Source organism: Rhipicephalus microplus, chromosome 10 (assembly GCF_043290135.1).
Source record: "Rhipicephalus microplus isolate Deutch F79 chromosome 10, USDA_Rmic, whole genome shotgun sequence".
Classification (NCBI taxonomy): Eukaryota; Metazoa; Arthropoda; class Arachnida; order Ixodida; family Ixodidae; genus Rhipicephalus; species Rhipicephalus microplus.
The window spans coordinates 35,291,536-35,309,739 of NC_134709.1; the positions used below are offsets into that span (position 1 = coordinate 35,291,536).

The 18,204-nt window shown below is 45.6% G+C and overlaps 1 protein-coding gene across 2 annotated transcripts; it reads right to left on the reverse strand.

The window, feature by feature from the left end:
* Window positions 1-142: 142 nt before the first annotated feature.
* Window positions 143-11,400, reverse strand: LOC119181442 (uncharacterized). Of its 2 annotated transcripts, XM_037432696.2 has the most exons (6): window positions 10,611-11,399; window positions 10,452-10,529; window positions 3,814-3,931; window positions 2,598-2,704; window positions 2,385-2,491; window positions 143-379 (listed from the first exon to the last, which is right to left on the reverse strand). In XM_037432696.2, the coding sequence occupies exons 1-5, from the start codon at window positions 11,112-11,114 to the stop codon at window positions 2,399-2,401; spliced, it is 900 nt and encodes a 299-aa protein (XP_037288593.1). In that variant the 5' UTR covers window positions 11,115-11,399; the 3' UTR covers window positions 143-379; window positions 2,385-2,398. The 2 variants fall into 2 exon arrangements, with proteins under 2 accessions (XP_037288593.1, XP_075731557.1); XM_075875442.1 differs by lacking the exon at window positions 10,452-10,529 and having other exon boundaries at window positions 10,611-11,400.
* Window positions 11,401-18,204: the final 6,804 nt, after the last annotated feature.

An 18,204-nucleotide genomic window follows, 5' to 3' on the forward strand; every position in this document is an offset into this window, starting at 1 on the left:
AATGACCAATGCGGACCATTTCCTCATGGGTTAACATTGATTCAGGTGACTGGTCAGGTAAAATATTTCACCAGACTGATCGCCTGAAGATGGTGACAGTACACCTTTGATGAGAGGCTTAGTGCCAAGGCACGGAAATAAGGACGGTGTTTTTGCCCTTTTATTGACGGGAATCGCTGATGGCATCTGTGCTCTGTTGACGCTTCTTTCCTCCACGTCCTGAACTACCAATGCGTAGTTTGGCAGCACGCAATCAACAGGATCCCTGGAACTGATCGCACTGCCAGGCGACGACTCGGTACTCCTTTTCACAGGAAGTGCCACAGAATTGGCCAAGGTGTGTGGCGTCACGAAAGCACATCTTGAAACCAAGGTCTTCCTGCATGTCAGAAAAGGTTGTTGTGATAGATGCGCCAGAAACGCAACTCACATGAAATCCCAGTGAATTCCCCCAAAAGAAATCATCAAACATACAAACTATTAGCAGCACAAGCAATAATAATCGACATTACGTCAATTGTTAGTCGACATTAGGCAATACAAAACAATAACAGGGTAGTTTTGTGTAAGTGAGTGTGCACAAAACGAACCGTTTCTTTCAGAGTGCACTGAGTGGATAGAGTCCAAAGCCTGGTTGCACCATTTCTGCCTGCCTGCTTGCTCTCACGATTTAGCCAATTAGAGCATGCTCAGAAGGGACACCACTTCAGTAGACAATTACACAATACCACTCCTGGTACATCGGCCTGACAATGCTCCCTGCAGGAGAAAGGTCTCTTGCCAACTTCCCCAATTATTACGGTGCTGCGCTAGCTGCGAGCAAATTATCCTAGCAATGTTAACCTCTTTGCTCACCTACCTGCAGACCCCAGCCACTCATGCCACCTTTTGAAATCCAGTCTTGTTACCCTTAAAGGGGTCATGAAAAAGTCGCTTTACTACGACAATGCGGCACCATCGGCAGCCACATGCGCTGAATATATCAGCTTGAGTGGACCTACATAGATGCTTTGCCTATCAAGAAATGCAGAATTTCAAGGCATCTGCGAGCACGCGCATGAGGCGCTCATCGGCCTCTGCCATACGCAATCCGTGTCCCACAAAAACGCTGCTTAATATGACGCCAGCGGCAGAGTACAAGCAACGCCTCCTTTATTTCAATGCCAGTGCAAACGTGCACTTCTCAACAGGAGCCGTCGGTCCGCCTTACTTTAGGGAGTGGTTGTGATGCGGCGCTGCATGAGGGGTCACGCTGCTCGCATCACACGTGCTTCCGAGTGCTTTCTCCTGAAGATGCAATAGACATGTTTCCCACACCAATATATCATATGTCTATCATAATCGCTCCTTCATGCCGAGTCTTTCTGGATCGAGACAATGCCGCCACCGCGTCACAGAGCAGCGCATGCAGAAACGTTGCAGTGACGCTTCCCGTTGCCCGCATAGTGCAACCAACGGCGACACGCTATCTCAAAACACCGTACATTTCACAGAGCCAGCGTGACTGCTAATATTGTGAACACGAGGAATGAAAGAGGCTGCCCCACGGATCTGTACACAACTGAACAAAAGTTACTTATGATTTTCGTCATGAGGCACTGCATGAGGGACTACTCTTTCCCATGACTGCAAAGCACAGCAGAAGGCTAGGTGCTGGGAGAGAGTGGGAAAGGGCTAGAGGAGAGGGTGAACAGCTGGATTGGGCGCATCTGGCTGGCATTGATAAAATAGAGGAGGCCTTGGTACAAGTTAGCGCCGATTGCATATGGCAAAGATGCTGATGGGCGTCCCGATCGCTCGCACTCGCAAGTACCGAAGAGTTCCGCGTTCCTCGATCGGCAAAGCATTAATTAAGCTGACGTCACCTAGTTAGTGCGTGTGAACGCCAGTGGTTTCGCATTCTCGTTTTAGAGTGAGCGTTTCACGACCCCTTTAATGGCCATCAATGCCTTGCATTTCATTACACTCCCAGCCCATTTCTTCATCTTACTCCTCATGTAATGTCTATAATGGCACATTAAATAAGCTTTTTTTGCATACTTAATTTTATATTACATGTTTAGCCTTGATTACATGTTTTATATGATTGCTTTTACTGCACTAGCATTTTTAAACTGCAAAGTTGGTCCACAAAATATTGTTTTAGGTCAGCCCAACATGTTTTTTTAAAAGCCCCTGTTTAGTGAGCACCCAGGGCTTCACATAAAAAAAAATTTTGAAACATCCAGTCTGTAATGGCTAGTAGGTAACACGTTTGAACACACACAGGCCACTTGCTCGTCCACCACCTTAGTTCATGTATTGGCCCAAACACTTACAATACATTTGCATGCACGTAACAGTGTCGCAAGAGCCAGGATGACACCCATATTGGCATCACTTACAGCAGGTAATCACATCATCCATAGTTGGTGTGAATATCATGTTCGCCGCACTTTGTCAGCGAGCTGGAGGGGAACGGTTCATGGGCGCTGCAGTCGCGCATTTGATCCTGCGAAGGTAGTGCACATATGACGTCAAGGTAAATGGCCCCATTATTTTCAGAGTGGCTAGCACACATGTCAAAAGGTCAGTTGGCTGGAAATATGAGCACGTACCAATGAAGAAGCAGCGTTATGCTGGCTTTTCTGGGTTGAGCCCGTGGCTGAGCACCAGGCCTTGGTTTGAGTTCCCACCGAGATGCTGAAGGTGCGAGTCTGTACACCTGTCACATCACCATGCAATTAGCCCCCTGAAGTACTTCGACCCAACAACAGCAATAGAGGTGTTACTTTTACGACGCAGCTGTAAAATTGGTAATTCAGTATTGTGGTATACTTCAAAAGCACCAAGCACTCCTCTGAAACTTTGACAAAAGGAATAACAAATTCCAGGGCTTTGTGCACTACAATCACAGCATGATAATCAGGTATGAACACTGTAGTGGGTGGCTCAGAATCGATGATAAAGTACATGGGTACTTTTTTTCCATTTGGCCCCCCCTTCAAGAAATGCAAACACCATGGCTAGGTAGAGTGTTCTCCACAGATTCTATTTCTTACATTATGGTCATAACTTCATGATGAAAGTATTTTCCGGTTATCTGAAAGTGCGATTGGCTTACTGTGCTAAATCCCCAATCTACGCTCTTATGTGTAACTGCTTAGCACCCTTCACTGCACTGACCTTTCTAAGCAAGCGATCCTTTTACTTGAGTAGAGATGCATTACATAACCAGCCAAGCTCCAGTTCTTCCTAACTCTTGTGCTTGCTTCCTCTCTAATACGGAGTGCCACATTTCTGTTTTCAAAGAGTACCGCAAAATGTTCTTGTGCCGCAGCATGTTAGACCAGACCAAGATTTTCTCGTTTCCCAGCTGTCATCTATGTTTCGGCTACAAAGTCAACTACCAAATAATCATACACATATGCCTTTTTTTAGCTTCACTCGTACCTTAAAGGGCTGGTTTGCGCAGCTGTCAGGCACGCTGTGCCGTCACAGTCATAACAGTGCTGTCTATTCCCTCACAGCGCTGTCTCATCGATTTCACCTCAACAACAGTATGCCAGTGATGTCGGCCAATACTGTTAATGTCGCCTATACTAAAATTTGAGGCAGATTGTGGCGAAAAAGGAGCTGGGCCACAACAAGTGCAATTTCCATGGCAAAATTTTCATTGATGACTGCCTATCAGAACAAATAGTTTCACTGCTCTTTAAGATAAAATATCCAGGAAAAACAAACTTGACAAAAGGAGGCTGAACCATTGCTTTAAATTTCAAACAAGCAAGCAACACAGCTGCGGGGAAAAAAAAAAAAAAAGATCACACATACCAACATTCCATCCCCCGGCCAATGTAGACGCCTGCACGCCAACTCTTGATTGGTACGGGGCTGTTTGCGTGGTAATCGTGCGCCTACGAGGACAACGGACACATTGCCGGGATTGAACCTGCAGAGCCATACATAGGTCAAGGTGTTACCTACACTCAGTGACAGTTGCCTACAGTGTGTGAAGACACATTAAAAGGCTGGCCCCTCAAAGATCCTGCCCGCTTGTTGGGCAGATTTGACGAGCAACTACACTGAGAGATCCGAGAGATCGAAAGCTTGTATGCTACATGGTTTGATAACTTTTGAGTTGTATATACTAAAATTTCTTTTTTTTTTGTGCAAACTTCCACGCTTCTTCCGTTGAACGTCTAAAATTTAGCTTGAGGTGACAAAGCCTATTCGCACTGTGCACGGCCTATAGGCGGTGCGCAATGTAAACCAAAACGGCGGTCCAGAGGATGATAGCGAGCAAGTAGGAGCGCATAGAAGCATATTGTAGAACTTGTTTTGACAAATTTAATCACACCAGGCCACTTTCATGATGGTGCATCAAGTTTCACATTCAAGTAAATTATAACTACATGCAAAATGAAGGGTAAATGAATATAAATTTGCAAACCAACCATTTCTACGATGGCAAGGATGAAACCTCAGCACCATTTGCGAGCATCGATTACTGCTTCATTCTCGGCTGCACTGACGCACTTGTGTCCGCAAATGTCGTGTTGGCTTTCCATGAATAAATGTTGCCACGATACATGTCATTTGCGGCTGCCATATATGCCACTCTCTACCAATTAAACAGCGGCTGCATTATTTTATGCAGTGTGACCAAGGTTGTGCACTTGGTGTCTTGAAATGCCTCATGCTCAGTTTACAAAGACGAAAGGGGTAGAGATGCACCATCTATGTCATACGCGATGCTTTGTCGCTCGCGAAAACAAATTGCTTCAAGCTTTAATTTTGTGAAGGAATATGGTTATCTCCTGTTATTGGAGGTGTTTTAGAACTTGGAATCATTTCGGGCACGAGAATACAAAGCTAAGATTTATTTGATTTATCATGAGCATTAAGCTCGTGAAACACTGATGGTACCAATTTTGTAAGAAAGTTTTTGAAGTTTTGTTAACAAAGACACATGTTTATTGGGTGAATATGGTTGGGCAGTTGGCTGAAAGCGGGAAGCTCTCAGGGGATACTTACATTAATACTACAACATATAGGCTTTGATGAAGATTACTTTGCAACATCGTGCAGCTGATTTCTGAATGGTGCTCGGAACATGAAAATTGCACTAAAACATATATGAACATAGCACGCGTATGAGTTTTCTATTCGCACAAGCCTAGCTCGTGCTTTTTTTCCCCCGCCTCTTCTTCTTAGAACGGCATACAATCAAGCGTATTCAGACAGAGAAATTATTAACGGCACTAAGAGATCGTTGACATCTTATCGGCAGTTCGAAGGGTGGGGGCCAAAAGCTTGTTGCGGTCATTCAGGCCCAGATAATAACTTCTGCCTGAACACGGTAGTTAGTTGACGGCAAGGGTGACTCCTACGCCTCGAGGGAGGAAGCTGGCAGTATTGTTTTGGAGGCTGCCTGAAGGCTACCCAATATTACAATTTTGGGAATGCGAGGGGAACCCGCCACCAAGGCGTATTGAAGTGGTGTAGACTTGCCAACAGATTACCACACATCCGATCGCCACACATTTTACATCGGTATATTTCACTAGAAAGAATGTGACAATATTTTCACTGTGAATCCGGTTTGCGCTCTGCGGCACGGCGCCGGTATGTTGGATATTGCCCTCACTGAAGTGTGACGGGCGGCAGCGGAGGGCTGCACGATTTCGCAATAAAAGATGGCGGCCACACCAGTTGGCGCTACCTGCGCAATAGATGCTCGGGGAGGCATTTGCCTTCTTTGCACATAGCCGCTAGACATTAGTTACACTCATTTTCGCACTTCTTAGTAATTGGGTTCTCTTCAGCATGAAATATTCTTCGAACCATTTGCATTTTCTCACACATTTTCTGACACACGTTGCATATGGAGGCTGTTTTATACATTGGGCACTTTTTCTTATTTTTACTATCGTAGTCTCTAATCTAGGACAAATGATATTTGTCAACTTATGGCCTAAGATGCAAAATAACTACATGCAATAGAATTTATAAGTGTATGACACATTTGTGATCACATACTTTGATAGGTCGGTGAACTCACGAGTCGACTCACATCGAGCTGCGAGTCTTAGTGAGACCGGTTCAAGAAAATTTTCGTGAGCGTGAATCCGAGTAAGTTCGGCTCAGGAAAATTTCGGAGAGTCCGAGTGAGTTCAAAGCGCAAAATATATTTGTTGAGTGAGTCTCGATTGAGTACCACATTCTTTTTCCGACCTAAGGCCTTGTCTAGTAATCTTCAGCATATTACTATCCAGCACTCCCCACCGCTCTTCCAGGTAATTTCTTGATTACTATATATCCTTGCTGTCATCCCTTCCCCTTCCTCCCCCTCCCCCCCCCACCAAAAAAAAAATTGACCTTACTGGTTTGGAAGCACTCAGAACTCGCTTTCGAAGACGCATGTCAAACGACACCAAGAAGAGTGCCGACTGAGTTAGATATTGGTGTTAAAGGGCATTGACACCATTTTCGAAGAAGCTAATTCTAGGCTGACGGATGCATGAGTCGACTCACTTGGAGTCGCTCAAGACTCAGATCAAGCCGCGAGTCTGAGCGAGTCGAGGTGAGAAACACTTTGAAGAGTATGAGTTCTAGCGAGTCCGGCTAAAGAAAATTTTCGTGAGTGTGAGTCTGAAGCTTAACATATATTTCATGAGTAAGTCTGAGTGAGTTCCACAAGTTTTGTCGACCTATGCATACTTCTGACACACATTTATTATCACATGCTTCCCTGTTACTTTGTCAAATTAGTTGCAACTTCTCAACTTAAAGTGTTTCTGGCTCTCCCTTAGACACTTCTATCTTTAAATATTTTGCGTAGAAGTGAGTGGATACGCGTGTGCAGAAGAAACTGGACTACTTCTGTAGCAAGTTCTTTGGTGTGAATTTCACAGCCAACTCTATTCAGCTTGATTTCTGACAAGAACTTCGTTAAATCATGTATCCGGAAGGAGTGCAAGTTTTGAGCGGCAAAAAAAAGTAAATGCTCCTCCAATGTTTTCACCAGTCTGGCTGAATTTTCACAAGGATACAGTAAGCCTCCCCTGTCAAATGCATTCACTAGCTCACTGTTCGGTGCGACAATGGCTCCGGATTTCTTTTTGGCAAGAGCATAAATGCATTCACTACAAGAGCCTTTTTGTTGAACTTTCTAGCTACATATCCAGCAACGAAATAATTGAGACAGCTGTCTCTTTTCTGAACGACATATGTGATCACCACTTAAAGAATGTAGTGTAGACCTTACGCCGTCAACATCTACAACTTCCAACATGTCTTCTATGATATCTCGTATGCCGAATATGAAATCACTTGAGGCTGGCGACGAAGTGTTAAGGGCTTTTACAAGTTCTGCCAAGGAGTTCCCACTCCTGGGTCGTCACGCAAGATTAAAAAAAATAAGCAATTAACAGTATTCAGATGGTCACTATTACAACAATATTGCCGAATAATCCAGAGAGCATTTTTTCCCTGTTTGTCTTGGCTGTCGAGCAGTTAACATGTATCTGACCAGCATGGTCAGTTTGCTGACAGGCATGGTCAGCAAAGTGACCATGTGCTGGTTCGCAGAACACAGGCCAGAACACGTGGCCAGACAAGCAACGACGGCGAAGCATCCGAACGAGGCTATGGCACAACACGGAGAACGAACGAGCCCAAGCATGCGTGGTAAGCACCTATTACTACATCAGCGCCCCTTGCGGAGGCCAAAATTTTCACTGCGATTAGCGTGCCCCTCTCTCACGGCAAAAATGCAGCACTCGTCACACTACTCCCCTCTAGCCACCATAACTCATTCGTGAAAAAGGTTAACGAAAGCTCTCTGCCTGCATGGCAGGTGTTGGCAGGGCCCGCACTAACCAAGTGAAAACACTGCGACGTCGATTGATCCTCCGCGAGGCATTTTTCTTCCTATCGACTGTGCGGCACGTCAGTCTACAGACAGTGCAAGTTTATATTTGCAAGTTCCGTAGACTGTCACGCCGCCCCGCGGCCGCCAGCGTAATTATTTCAAAGAGTATCGGAGTATCGACAAGGCAGCGGTGCCACGTTTTTGTTGTAGTTACCGGGTGCACAAAGGCCACTGCAGTTATTGCACAGTCTCCGTTTGTGAAAAGGGTGCGCTTTTCAGACACAGCGAAGTAACAACTGAGACCCTTATTCGCGTTCCTGTACCTGTGAGTACGCTTCTGGCGTCATTTGTGGGTGAGAATCGCGGAGCACGTTTTGATCTGCTTGCAAATTGGCGCGTGACCTTCCGATTTGTTGCTATCGCGTTCATTGCTTCGACATTGTTGCAAAGAAGAAAAAGAAGAACTATATCTATAAAGGCAAGTGAAGCTGTGACTTTTTTCAAAAATGCGTAAAAAATATCTGCATTGCGATAACGTCAGTGCATGAAAGGCACGTCTTGCGGACCGGCACGATTAGCACGAAGACGAAAAGCAAGCTAAGATTTCTATACAGGTCCTTCCTAGTCATTTGTGAATTCTACTTCGTGTGGATTCTGGCGGACATGAGACGTTAGCAGGCAGAGTCCTTGCACAACGACAGATGCGCTACAGGCCTTGACGCCACAAAACAAGTGATGTGTTTGGCATTTAGGACCTCTTCGCCTTAAACGAGACATCGTATCCAAGTTTCTGAAGTGTCCAGGTGGTGCATAATATGAGACTGCAAGAAGGGAAGAGCCATGTATAGAAAAAAAAAAAAAAAAAGAATGCTGCAGCGCAAGCCGCACATGTGCTCAGCAACTAAGATACTCTCTGTAGGAGCCATATTGAACCACCCTGTGTGCCCCCTATAGACGTCAGACTCTGCCCAGGCGGCGCTGCGAAAAACGCCGCCATCAGCGCCCCTATCGACGCGCCGGCCATAAACGGGTAGTGCAAAGCGAGCCGTCCGCAATCAAACGTGCATAGGCCCTCCTTTTTCGTTGGCCTTGAGACGCGGTTTCCTGAAAATCAAGGACCTGGCAAGCTTCTTACCTCAATCTAACCTCGCTCTAGAAAAGTAGGAAGCTCATAAAAACGAACTGTGGGCACAATGCGAAAGATGTTTCAGTTATTTCGGCGTACTGAAACTGGCACTTTAAGTGAAAGCGAGCATCGCGTGACATCGAGTTTACAGGCAAACACTTTGACGTTCGCTCTGTAACGCCGAAATGCGTTAAACGTGGGCTTACACATGATGCCAAAGCGATGAAATGCATACACGAGCAATCTATCTTACGATCAATGGTACGAAGCTCCCTTTATTCGGCCCGAATAACCCTGGCGGTTTTTGCTATTGCAGTTGAATTCTCCATTGATCTCTCGCTTCCTGTGCGTTGAACTGTTTTATTACGCATGCTAGAATGTTCTGTTGACGGTTGCCAGCCATTTGTATATACTGCGAACGGGGATACACACACGTCCACTTTCTTGGTGCACAACGAAGTGCAAAACCGAGGCTTCCGAGGGAGCTCGGGCAATCACGGAGACCAAGAGCAAGAAAAAAAAAAAAAAACTTATTGTGCTCACGATCATTTTGCGATTTACCTGTATGACAAGCATGTTCGCACTTCATAGATAAAGCCGGAACTTGGAGCCTTGAAAGCCCTCAGACGTAATGCTGTGGAGCTTCAGGTTATCGGGGTTCGCGGCGTGTGTGATGTTTATCGTGGGCGTCACCTGTCTGCTGCTGCACGGTACGCACCGCGGTCAGAGGCTCTGTTAAACTTCATAATCAAAGTTAGTACAGTTTCCCTTGATATCAAAGCCACTCAAAACAATAACAAGAGACATAGCTACATTATCACACTTTCTCACGCGAACGGCTGTAGACAACGCCAGTGATTCGCTCACCCAACACAACAGCTCGCGTCCAGTGCTCTTGCCGTTCTGCTTCGCGAAAGCTGCGGAAAATAGTAAAAAGAAGTCCTTAACGTCTGAAGCAATTCACAACGCAATTGTAGCGTCGGCTGGGGTCTTTTTTCGTAGAGTGCGGAGCTGTTGCATCTGCTCTTGTTTTTGCCGTCGTTCTGGCGAGTGACCCAGCAGACACTTCACGGCGGTTCGGTGACCTACTGACTAGTGGGGATAAATTCGTACCTCTCTTTCAAAGTGCTCAATACACCTAATATTTAGCTCAATCGCTGTTTCTTACACGGTAGTAGCACCTGGTTGTGCAGCAAACTGCGCAAGGGAGTCGGGCTTTGCACTACTCAAAACTGCGTCGACAGGTGGCGCTGCGTGTCCGAAAAACTCCAGAGTCAGACGTCTGTAGGCGACGAAACTTTCAAATTCGCCAATCACATAGTCAAATGCTGTAACAGAATTCATTGAGCAGTGGTGCCGGTAAAATTGGAGTGGATAAAACAGTGCAAGGGTTTCTAAGATCGCTCATGCATCTACATAATAGATCTATTGGTATCCAGTTCTTTAAATTAAAAAAAAAAAAAATCCCACCATCTCCGCAGAGGGAACCCTGATGGAATTCGAAGCAGCAGCGTTGCGCACGGGTGACGTCACAGGTTGAACGTCGACCTGAAAGAACGATCCGTAAGACGATCCTGCTTCGAGTACGTTGCCGTGCGCGTCGGCAACGTCACGATCCTCGCACTGTACCTTGTTCCCAACCTGCTGGAGGAGCTGGTACAGCGCTGTCTCGAGGAAACGCTGTTTGGCGTCGGCCCTGGCGTTCTTGGCGCGCCATGCGCGAACGCGATCGGCGTTGCGGCGTCGATACGCTTCTAGATCGGCCGGCGGAGCCCGGCGCTTTCGAGGCGTTGCCGACGATGTCGAGGATTTGCCGGCTTTGGCCTTCCTCTGTCGGCGCTTCCACTCGGCTTCCTTGGCTCGCGTCTCGTCGATGTTGCGGAGGCGCTGAAGACGTTTGCGTTCGGCTTCCTTGGCTCGCGCCTCCTCGGTGTTGTTGGCCTTCCGATGCCGACGCTTGCGTTCAGCCTCTCTGGCTCGCGCCTCGTCGGTGTTCAAGACGCGACGTCGCCATTCGCGAAAGCGCTCGGTTTTGCTAACCTTCGCAACGCCAGCGATGGCCGGGTTAGGACTTATCGCTTCGGCGGATATTTCAGCTGGCGAAGAAGCGTCGTCTTCCGGCGTCCTCTCCATCGCAGATGAACAAGCCGAAAGAGTCCCCACGCGACGTGCGGTCACAGAACACCTAAACTATCGTGCTGCGGGCGAACACCACTGACATCATCACAGCACAGGCACTTCTCCTCATCATAGAGTTCCTCATATGGCATCTAGTTCAAGGCAAGGCATTGACCAAGGGGTTTAATTTTTAGAATAAGGTCCCTTATTTAGAAGCGACGGTTGAGCATATACAGTACTAGCACAGAACACCTACCAGCCCCTACCAGCGATCATGGACGATAGCACCAGATAGATGGATGGATGTGGCTGTACACCTTCAGATAGGTAGATAGATGAATGGGTGTGGCTGTACCCTTTAGATTGGGCGGCGGCTACCGCCACCTAGCCGTAATACTTAGTGAGCTAATCACTAGATTTATCTTTTTTTTTCCTTTAAATAGTGAAGTTGAGGACTGGTACTTTGCAGTGAAGGGTTTAATTTTCACTTGTGTTTTGACTTTAGCCACCAATCAGATAACCTTCTTTTAGTTAATTTTACCCGCTTAAAGTTTATTTTGCCCTCTTTGTCCCTAAACCCCAATGCTTTGAAAAAAATTGCCCGCAGCTTCCCTCGGGGGAACACTGAGGAGGATGCGGAGCATATAATTGGTTAACGGGGTGTTAATTGAATTGAATTGAATTGTTTATTTTCAACATAATACATGTCGAGGGATGGTATGGCTAAAGGCAGAATTAACTGCCTGACAATGGCCCTACCACCCAAGCACTGTCCAACAGGGTTGTGGCTATCAGTAAGAAATTATACATTAGAAAGCGGAAGCTCAGCACGAAAAAAAAAAAAAAAAAAAAAAAAAAACATGACATAGCGTTACTTGCAAGGGACGACGACATACATATAGGAATAGTAGAATTGAGTTCTTTAATGTAACAGGTCTTAAGCCACATGTTGTTAGAGGTCTACTCATACTATGAAGGGCACGCAAGACAGCAAATATAATTTAACAACACGCTTAAACAGGGATTTAGATGAAACTTCATACACATTGCTAAGTAATTGTGGATGCTGGTTTAGGAAACTAGGGATCATGTATTTTAGCTGTTTAGTACCATATTTTGTTCTGCAAAACGGAACTTCGAGGTGGCTGTGTCGCAAAATATATGGATTGCGGTTAGTCAAGTACATGTGTGTAAACATAGATTCATTTTGACGCATTTTACTGTGTATGTATGTAGCAAGTTTTAGGGAGTATAGTGCGACTTACTTGGGTCGATGGCTAAATAGGTTAACGTGGTTGTGAAATGGGGTGTTAAATTGCGACTTAGCGGTAGCCGTAACTCACGCTAGCCGAGGGAACTCGACCGGCAATCAACGACTGCTTGCACGTAGCACACACGACGTAGTCGGCATAGTCGGTGCCCTTTCCAAACGTATCGCAAAGAACCGACAACGCTTTGGAGTTGTTCTGAATGTTGCCGATCCGAGTTAAGTTGTTATCGAACCAAAGACGATCACACACCTTGCAGGTGTGGCCGAAGCTTCGGTCGAGGAAGTCGCGCTTGAAGCGAGCGTTGGGCGTGGCATACTGCTTGGCGCGCCACGCCGCTACCTCGGCGCGCTTGCGCTCGCGGGCAGCATCGGGATCGGCCTCTCGTCGCCGACGCTTGCACTCGGCTTCCCGTTTTCGAAAGTCCGGGTCCTCTTGTCGACGCTTACGTTTCAAAGCGGCCGAATCCGGTGCTGCTGCTCGACGCTGACGTCTCTCAGCAGCTTCACGTTCTCTAAGTTGATAATCTTCCGCTTGACGCCGACGTTTACGTTCGGCGTCGCGAGCTCTTCTCCGCGCTGCCTTGTCTTCGGACGACGACTTGGTTGCGGTTCCGCCAACACTTAGGCCGGCGCTGGTCGAAGGGACGTCGATCATTGCGACCTCGGACGTCGACGCGCCGTACAAACCAACCGACGAGCGGCAACTGAGCGAGCGAGCACCGACCTTGAGTATATATACAGCGCGACGGCGCATGCACTGTCAGCTGTCGAATGTTCGAGAAGGGGGAGAAGCGTGACGGCGCATGCGCGCTACATTATACAGCTAGCGAATGTTCGTGAAGAGGAGAAGCGCACGCGGTGTGTAGAGGAGGAAGGGTGCACAGATGGTGGAGGAGTGAAGCGCGCGCGGTGTGTAGAGGAGGAAGGGATGCACAGATGGTGGAAGAAGGAGGAGGAAGCTTGCGGACGGCGCCGCACTACAAGCCTCGAGTATTAGATGCTCCGCATCTAAAACTCTGCGCCATCATCCTGAACTATAGGGTGAAGCCCTTTACGGAACATTATCAAGTGTTCGGCAGTTTCCTCCTCCTCTCCACATGCACTGCATACCGTGTCTACCCCTTCGTATTTGGCCCGATATGTCTTCGTTCGCAATACTCCCGTCCTGGCCTCAAACAGTAGAAAACTACCCCGGATGTTATCATAGATCCTTTCCTTGGTAATTTCCTGCTTAAAAGTTCGATAGATCTCTAGTGCGGACTTCTTAATCATGCCGATTCTCCACATGTTAGTCTCCGTTTTCTTCACTTTCTTCTTAACCGATAGTTCTTGTTGGTTTGGCCACCTGCTGTTTTCTAAGCATTTACCAGTCGATTTCCTGGTTCGCTTCCTCCATTTTGTATCGTCATTCTTCATGTACAATTAGCTGAAAACCTTCCTAGCCCAATACTCCTCCCCCATTTCTCTCATTCGCTTCTCAAATTTTATCTTGCTGCTAGCTTCCCTGCCCTCAAATGATGTCCATCCCATATCACCTTGTACTCCCTGATTTGGTGTATTCCCGTGAGCTCCTAAAGCAAGCCTACCTAGTCCACGTTGCTTAATTTCTAATCTTGCTTGAACTTCTGATCTCATGCACAAGACCACATTGCCGAACGTCAGCCCAGAAACCATGACCCCTTTCCATATTCCTCTCACAACATCATACCTATTGTAATTCCACAGTGCCCTATTTTTCATCACTGCTGCATTCCTGTTACCTTTAGTCGTCATCTATATTTCGTGTTCCCTTAGGTACTCGGTACCATTGCTTATCCATACGCCCAGATAATTGTATTTATCTGTTATCTCTAGTGTGACCTCCTGTATTCTAAGCTCACTACCTTCATTATCATTACAAATCATGCCTGCTAATTTTTCCTTACTGAATCTGAAATCTAACCTATCTCCCTCATTACCGCAGATGTCCATCAATCTCTGCAAATCTTCCTTGTTATTGGCCATTAGCACTATATCATCTGCGTACATTAATGCTGGTAGTGCCTGATCAGTGAGTTTTCCTTGTTTAACAAAAGAGAGGTTGAAGCCAAGTCCACTTCCCTCTAATTTGGCCTCTAATCCTTGTAGGTACATCATGAATAACAAGGGTGACAGAGGACACCCATGCCTAAGCCCCTGCTTCACCTCTGTGCGCTTGGATAGCTGTTTTTCCCACTTTATAACTACCTTGTTACTTTTGTAGATTTCCTTTAAAAGGTTAGTGACTCCATCTTCCACACCTAGTGTGTCCAGTATTCCCCACAATTTCCCACAAGTCCTCTTGAACCACGCTATCGTACGCTCCCTTGATATCCAAAAATGCTAGCCACAGGGGCCTGAGTTCCTTTTCTGCTATTTCGACGCACTGTGTCAGTGAGAACAAATTTTCTTCCAACCTCCTGTGTTTTCTAAACCCATTCTGCAGTTCACCCAGCACCCCCTCATCCTCTATCCATGCCTGCAGTCTTTCCTTTATAATCTGCATCGCCAGCCTGTAGACCAATGATGTCACTGTTATAGGACGATAGTTGTTTATGTCAGCTTTGTCCCCCTTTCCTTTATGGATCATGCTCATCCTCTAAGTTCCTGTCCATCGGGGACTTCACCATCGATTATTGTTTTGCTCACTGCCTCTCTCAAAGTCTGTTTAGACTTCGGACCCAATGTCTTTATCAGCATAATTGTAATGCCATCTGGGCCTGTTGATGTAATACTCGGAACCTATTCTCAACCCTTTCCCACTCTCGTTGTGAAAATGGAGCCATTGCTACACTTGATCCATCCTTGGCTATTGTGGTGCACAAGGCATTTCTTTGTTGAAATTTTTCTGTCACCCTTTTTCTTACTATATATTGAATAGCTTCGTCCCCTTCTAACCTAGCACCTTGAGCCGTAGTTATAAACCTCTGCTCTAGGCTTGTTTCATTTCTTAAGGAGTTTAGATGGTTCCAAAATTTCGCAGCTGCCTTTCTGTCCTTTTTATGTACTTCTGCCAGCCACTGAGCACCCTTTCTTCTAATCTTTTCATTGATCAGGAGGGATGCTTCCCTTCTAGAGCTTAGAAAGATGTCACATTTTCTTTCAACATCATCTGACGGTTCACCCCGCTGCTTAGCATGTCTGTGTTCGCTAGAGGCTTCCTGAGGTTTTGCTATGGCTCTCTTAACTTCCTCATCCCACCAACTTTTGGTCTTGCGTCTTCTTTTCGGGGTGACTTATCACGTGCCTTAGCAAGCTCTAGCCCAAACAGTCTAATTAGCTTTGTGTATGTCCACGCTATTTTATTATCTTCAATGATTACTTTCTCAATTTGTTTAGTAGCAATTTCTATTTGCCTTTCTGAATGCAAATTTTTTTCACAAAACACCTGTAGTGCCCTCTTGCTTCTATGGGCAAATGCACACAGAAAAAAAGTGTATATAATTTGCACAGTAGCAAGTATTACAACAACAATAATGAAATAATACATTTTGTTTAAAACTAAGTGATATAATTTTTATTGATATGAATATGTTGTGCGAGTGAATAAATCATTGTGCAGATGATTTCATTGGCTCCAGCCAAAATGTTTGCCAGTCGCATCGTAGGCTTCGTAGTGAACTACTAGCGATAAAGTGAGCTAGAAGCTATAAACGTTGCTAGAAGTATAGTCCCTAGAATATGCTAGCTCACTTTATTGGCTTGTCGGCTTATTTATCGGCTTAGTGGCTTATTATGGGTAGGCCGTGCTTGCAGAGCCACAGAGGAAGGAAAGTTTTTCCTACCTCCATGTTGTAGAGCGATTTAAACGATTTGTAATCTTTTTGATTACCTTTATTTTTTTTTTAATTGTGTTTGCTTTATGTAGTAATACGTTTGTAGATCATATCATAGTTGCACGATCACTGAACGAGAACAGCGCGTTGCAGATACACGGAAACCTTTATTACGGCAGCATTTCCACGGTTCCATTAATGCGCGAACAGTTCGCACCATAGAGTAACTGCCAGATAGCACTCATGTCTCACGTGCCTCGGTGCACTCGTTCAGCTCCATTGCATCCATCTAAACACTCTAACGTAGTGCCTTCAGAATACAATTAACCAATTTTCTCGCGCAGAACTTCAAATAAACGTTTTGTTCACTCTCTCCAGACACAAGACTATCGTCTGTCGACGACATTTGCAGAGAAACATGAAGATACGGGGCCGATTCTCGAACTGTGCTCGCTATAAGTAGTAATACGTTTGAAGAGCATCGTAGTTGCGTGATCACTGAACGAGAACAGCACACGTTGCAGATACACAAAAAACATTTATTACGGCAGCATTTTCATGTTTTGCACCATGAAGAAAAATTGCTCTGAAGAGAGCACTAAGTTAGCTGTCTGTATCCCACGTCGATAAAATTCTGCCGAAGATTGTCCTCGCGAGTGAATGCGTCATGCCACTTGAGTTACGTAGGCGAAAAGCTGGTGGCGATACATATGTAATTAAAAAAAAAACTTTCTCAAGTTTTAAATATAGTACCCTCCAGGAACTCTACCTATTTTTGGCTAATTCATAGAGCTTTCAAATGAGATATTGTGCATATTTTTAGCCCAACCATAGGCAAGTTTTTTGATGCCGAATATAGAGCTTTTCTAAAAAAAATGAAATTTGGAATTTTTTTCCCTACTATCTGCTTTAACTTAAGCGCCTAAATTATTTCTAATTTTTAGCATGCAATACAGGCCACCAGCACATATTTTATTTGTCCTTGAAGCTTGCCATGTTCACGAAAAAAATTTTCAAAGTTGGCGACTTTATTCAATATTGTTTGTGGGAAAAGCGCTAAAAAATTATGTACATAAGTAAGTCATTACTTTTAGTAAAATCGCTTCAATGCCTTGTCGTAAAAACTATTTTATCGAGTGCTTTCCGAAAACGTCTTTTAAAAAATTGCTCTTGGTCGCCTTTTAGCTCAGTCGGTGCCAAGCTAAGACTCTCATAAATTGGGAAGAAAATTTTTGGCAACAAAAATAAATGACGAAGATGAGTTTCGCACTTGTAGAAAATAACACGTGGAAAATTTTCCAGCTGTATTCGTGATGGTCGGAAAAACGCTGGATGTTTTGGCATGGAATATGAGCTGACTAGAGAGTTATTTTGATGTTTCGATTTCATTTGTTTTACGGAAAGATTGCTTAAAGAAAGCTTCGTTAGATTTTGTTTAACTACCCCAGTGATGCACTGTCGTCGTTTGGATGGTGGCGGGCACGGCTCCAAATCTCCCAACATGCCATATTGACTTGCTGCGAGGGGAGCGCGACGCCAATGCGCAGCTGCGCGCGTGGCCTACTTGGCACCGCTCCAACACCTACAGCAAGGGGAACGCGTTGCGGCATGTTCGTACAGTCGTACGTACTATCGGCGTCAAATTAAACCCCAACATCGGCAAGTCTTCGCGATGGCACCGTCCAATTATCGCCGTTCACAGGTGCACGCATTTTTTTCGGTAGCTCTGCGCATATATGTGTTTCTGTCCGTAGTGATAACTGGAAGGCGCGCACTATACTATCGCGAAGGCTTGCCGCTGTTCGGCTTTCATTTGACAGTGATAGTACGTACAGTGTTACACACGTGAGTCAAAGAGCTGCTTCACATCTAAAAAAACGCCATCAGCTAGGAGGTGAAGGTCATGAAGACAGACGCTTCAGATGTGAAACAATGGGATGAACATTTTGAAACAGGTCCTTTCATTCTGTTTTAGAGGCGGAACGCATTCCTATAGTTCGTTCTAGTAATGTTTGTACAATGACCGTGTTGAGCGGACGAA

What these genes read in the sequence shown, in the direction of transcription:
- LOC119181442 (XM_037432696.2), bottom strand. Translation starts at nt 11,114, where the DNA reads ATGGAGAGGACGCCGGAAGACGACGCTTCTTCGCCAGCTGAAATATCC. An exon ending in TCCAGCAGGTTGGGAACAAG is followed by an intron (nt 10,530 to 10,610) that starts GTACAGTGCGAG and finishes TCGTTCTTTCAG; the next exon opens with GTCGACGTTCAACCTGTGAC. An exon ending in ATAACGCTGCTTCTTCATTG is followed by an intron (nt 2,492 to 2,597) that starts GTACGTGCTCAT and finishes CTACCTTCGCAG; the next exon opens with GATCAAATGCGCGACTGCAG.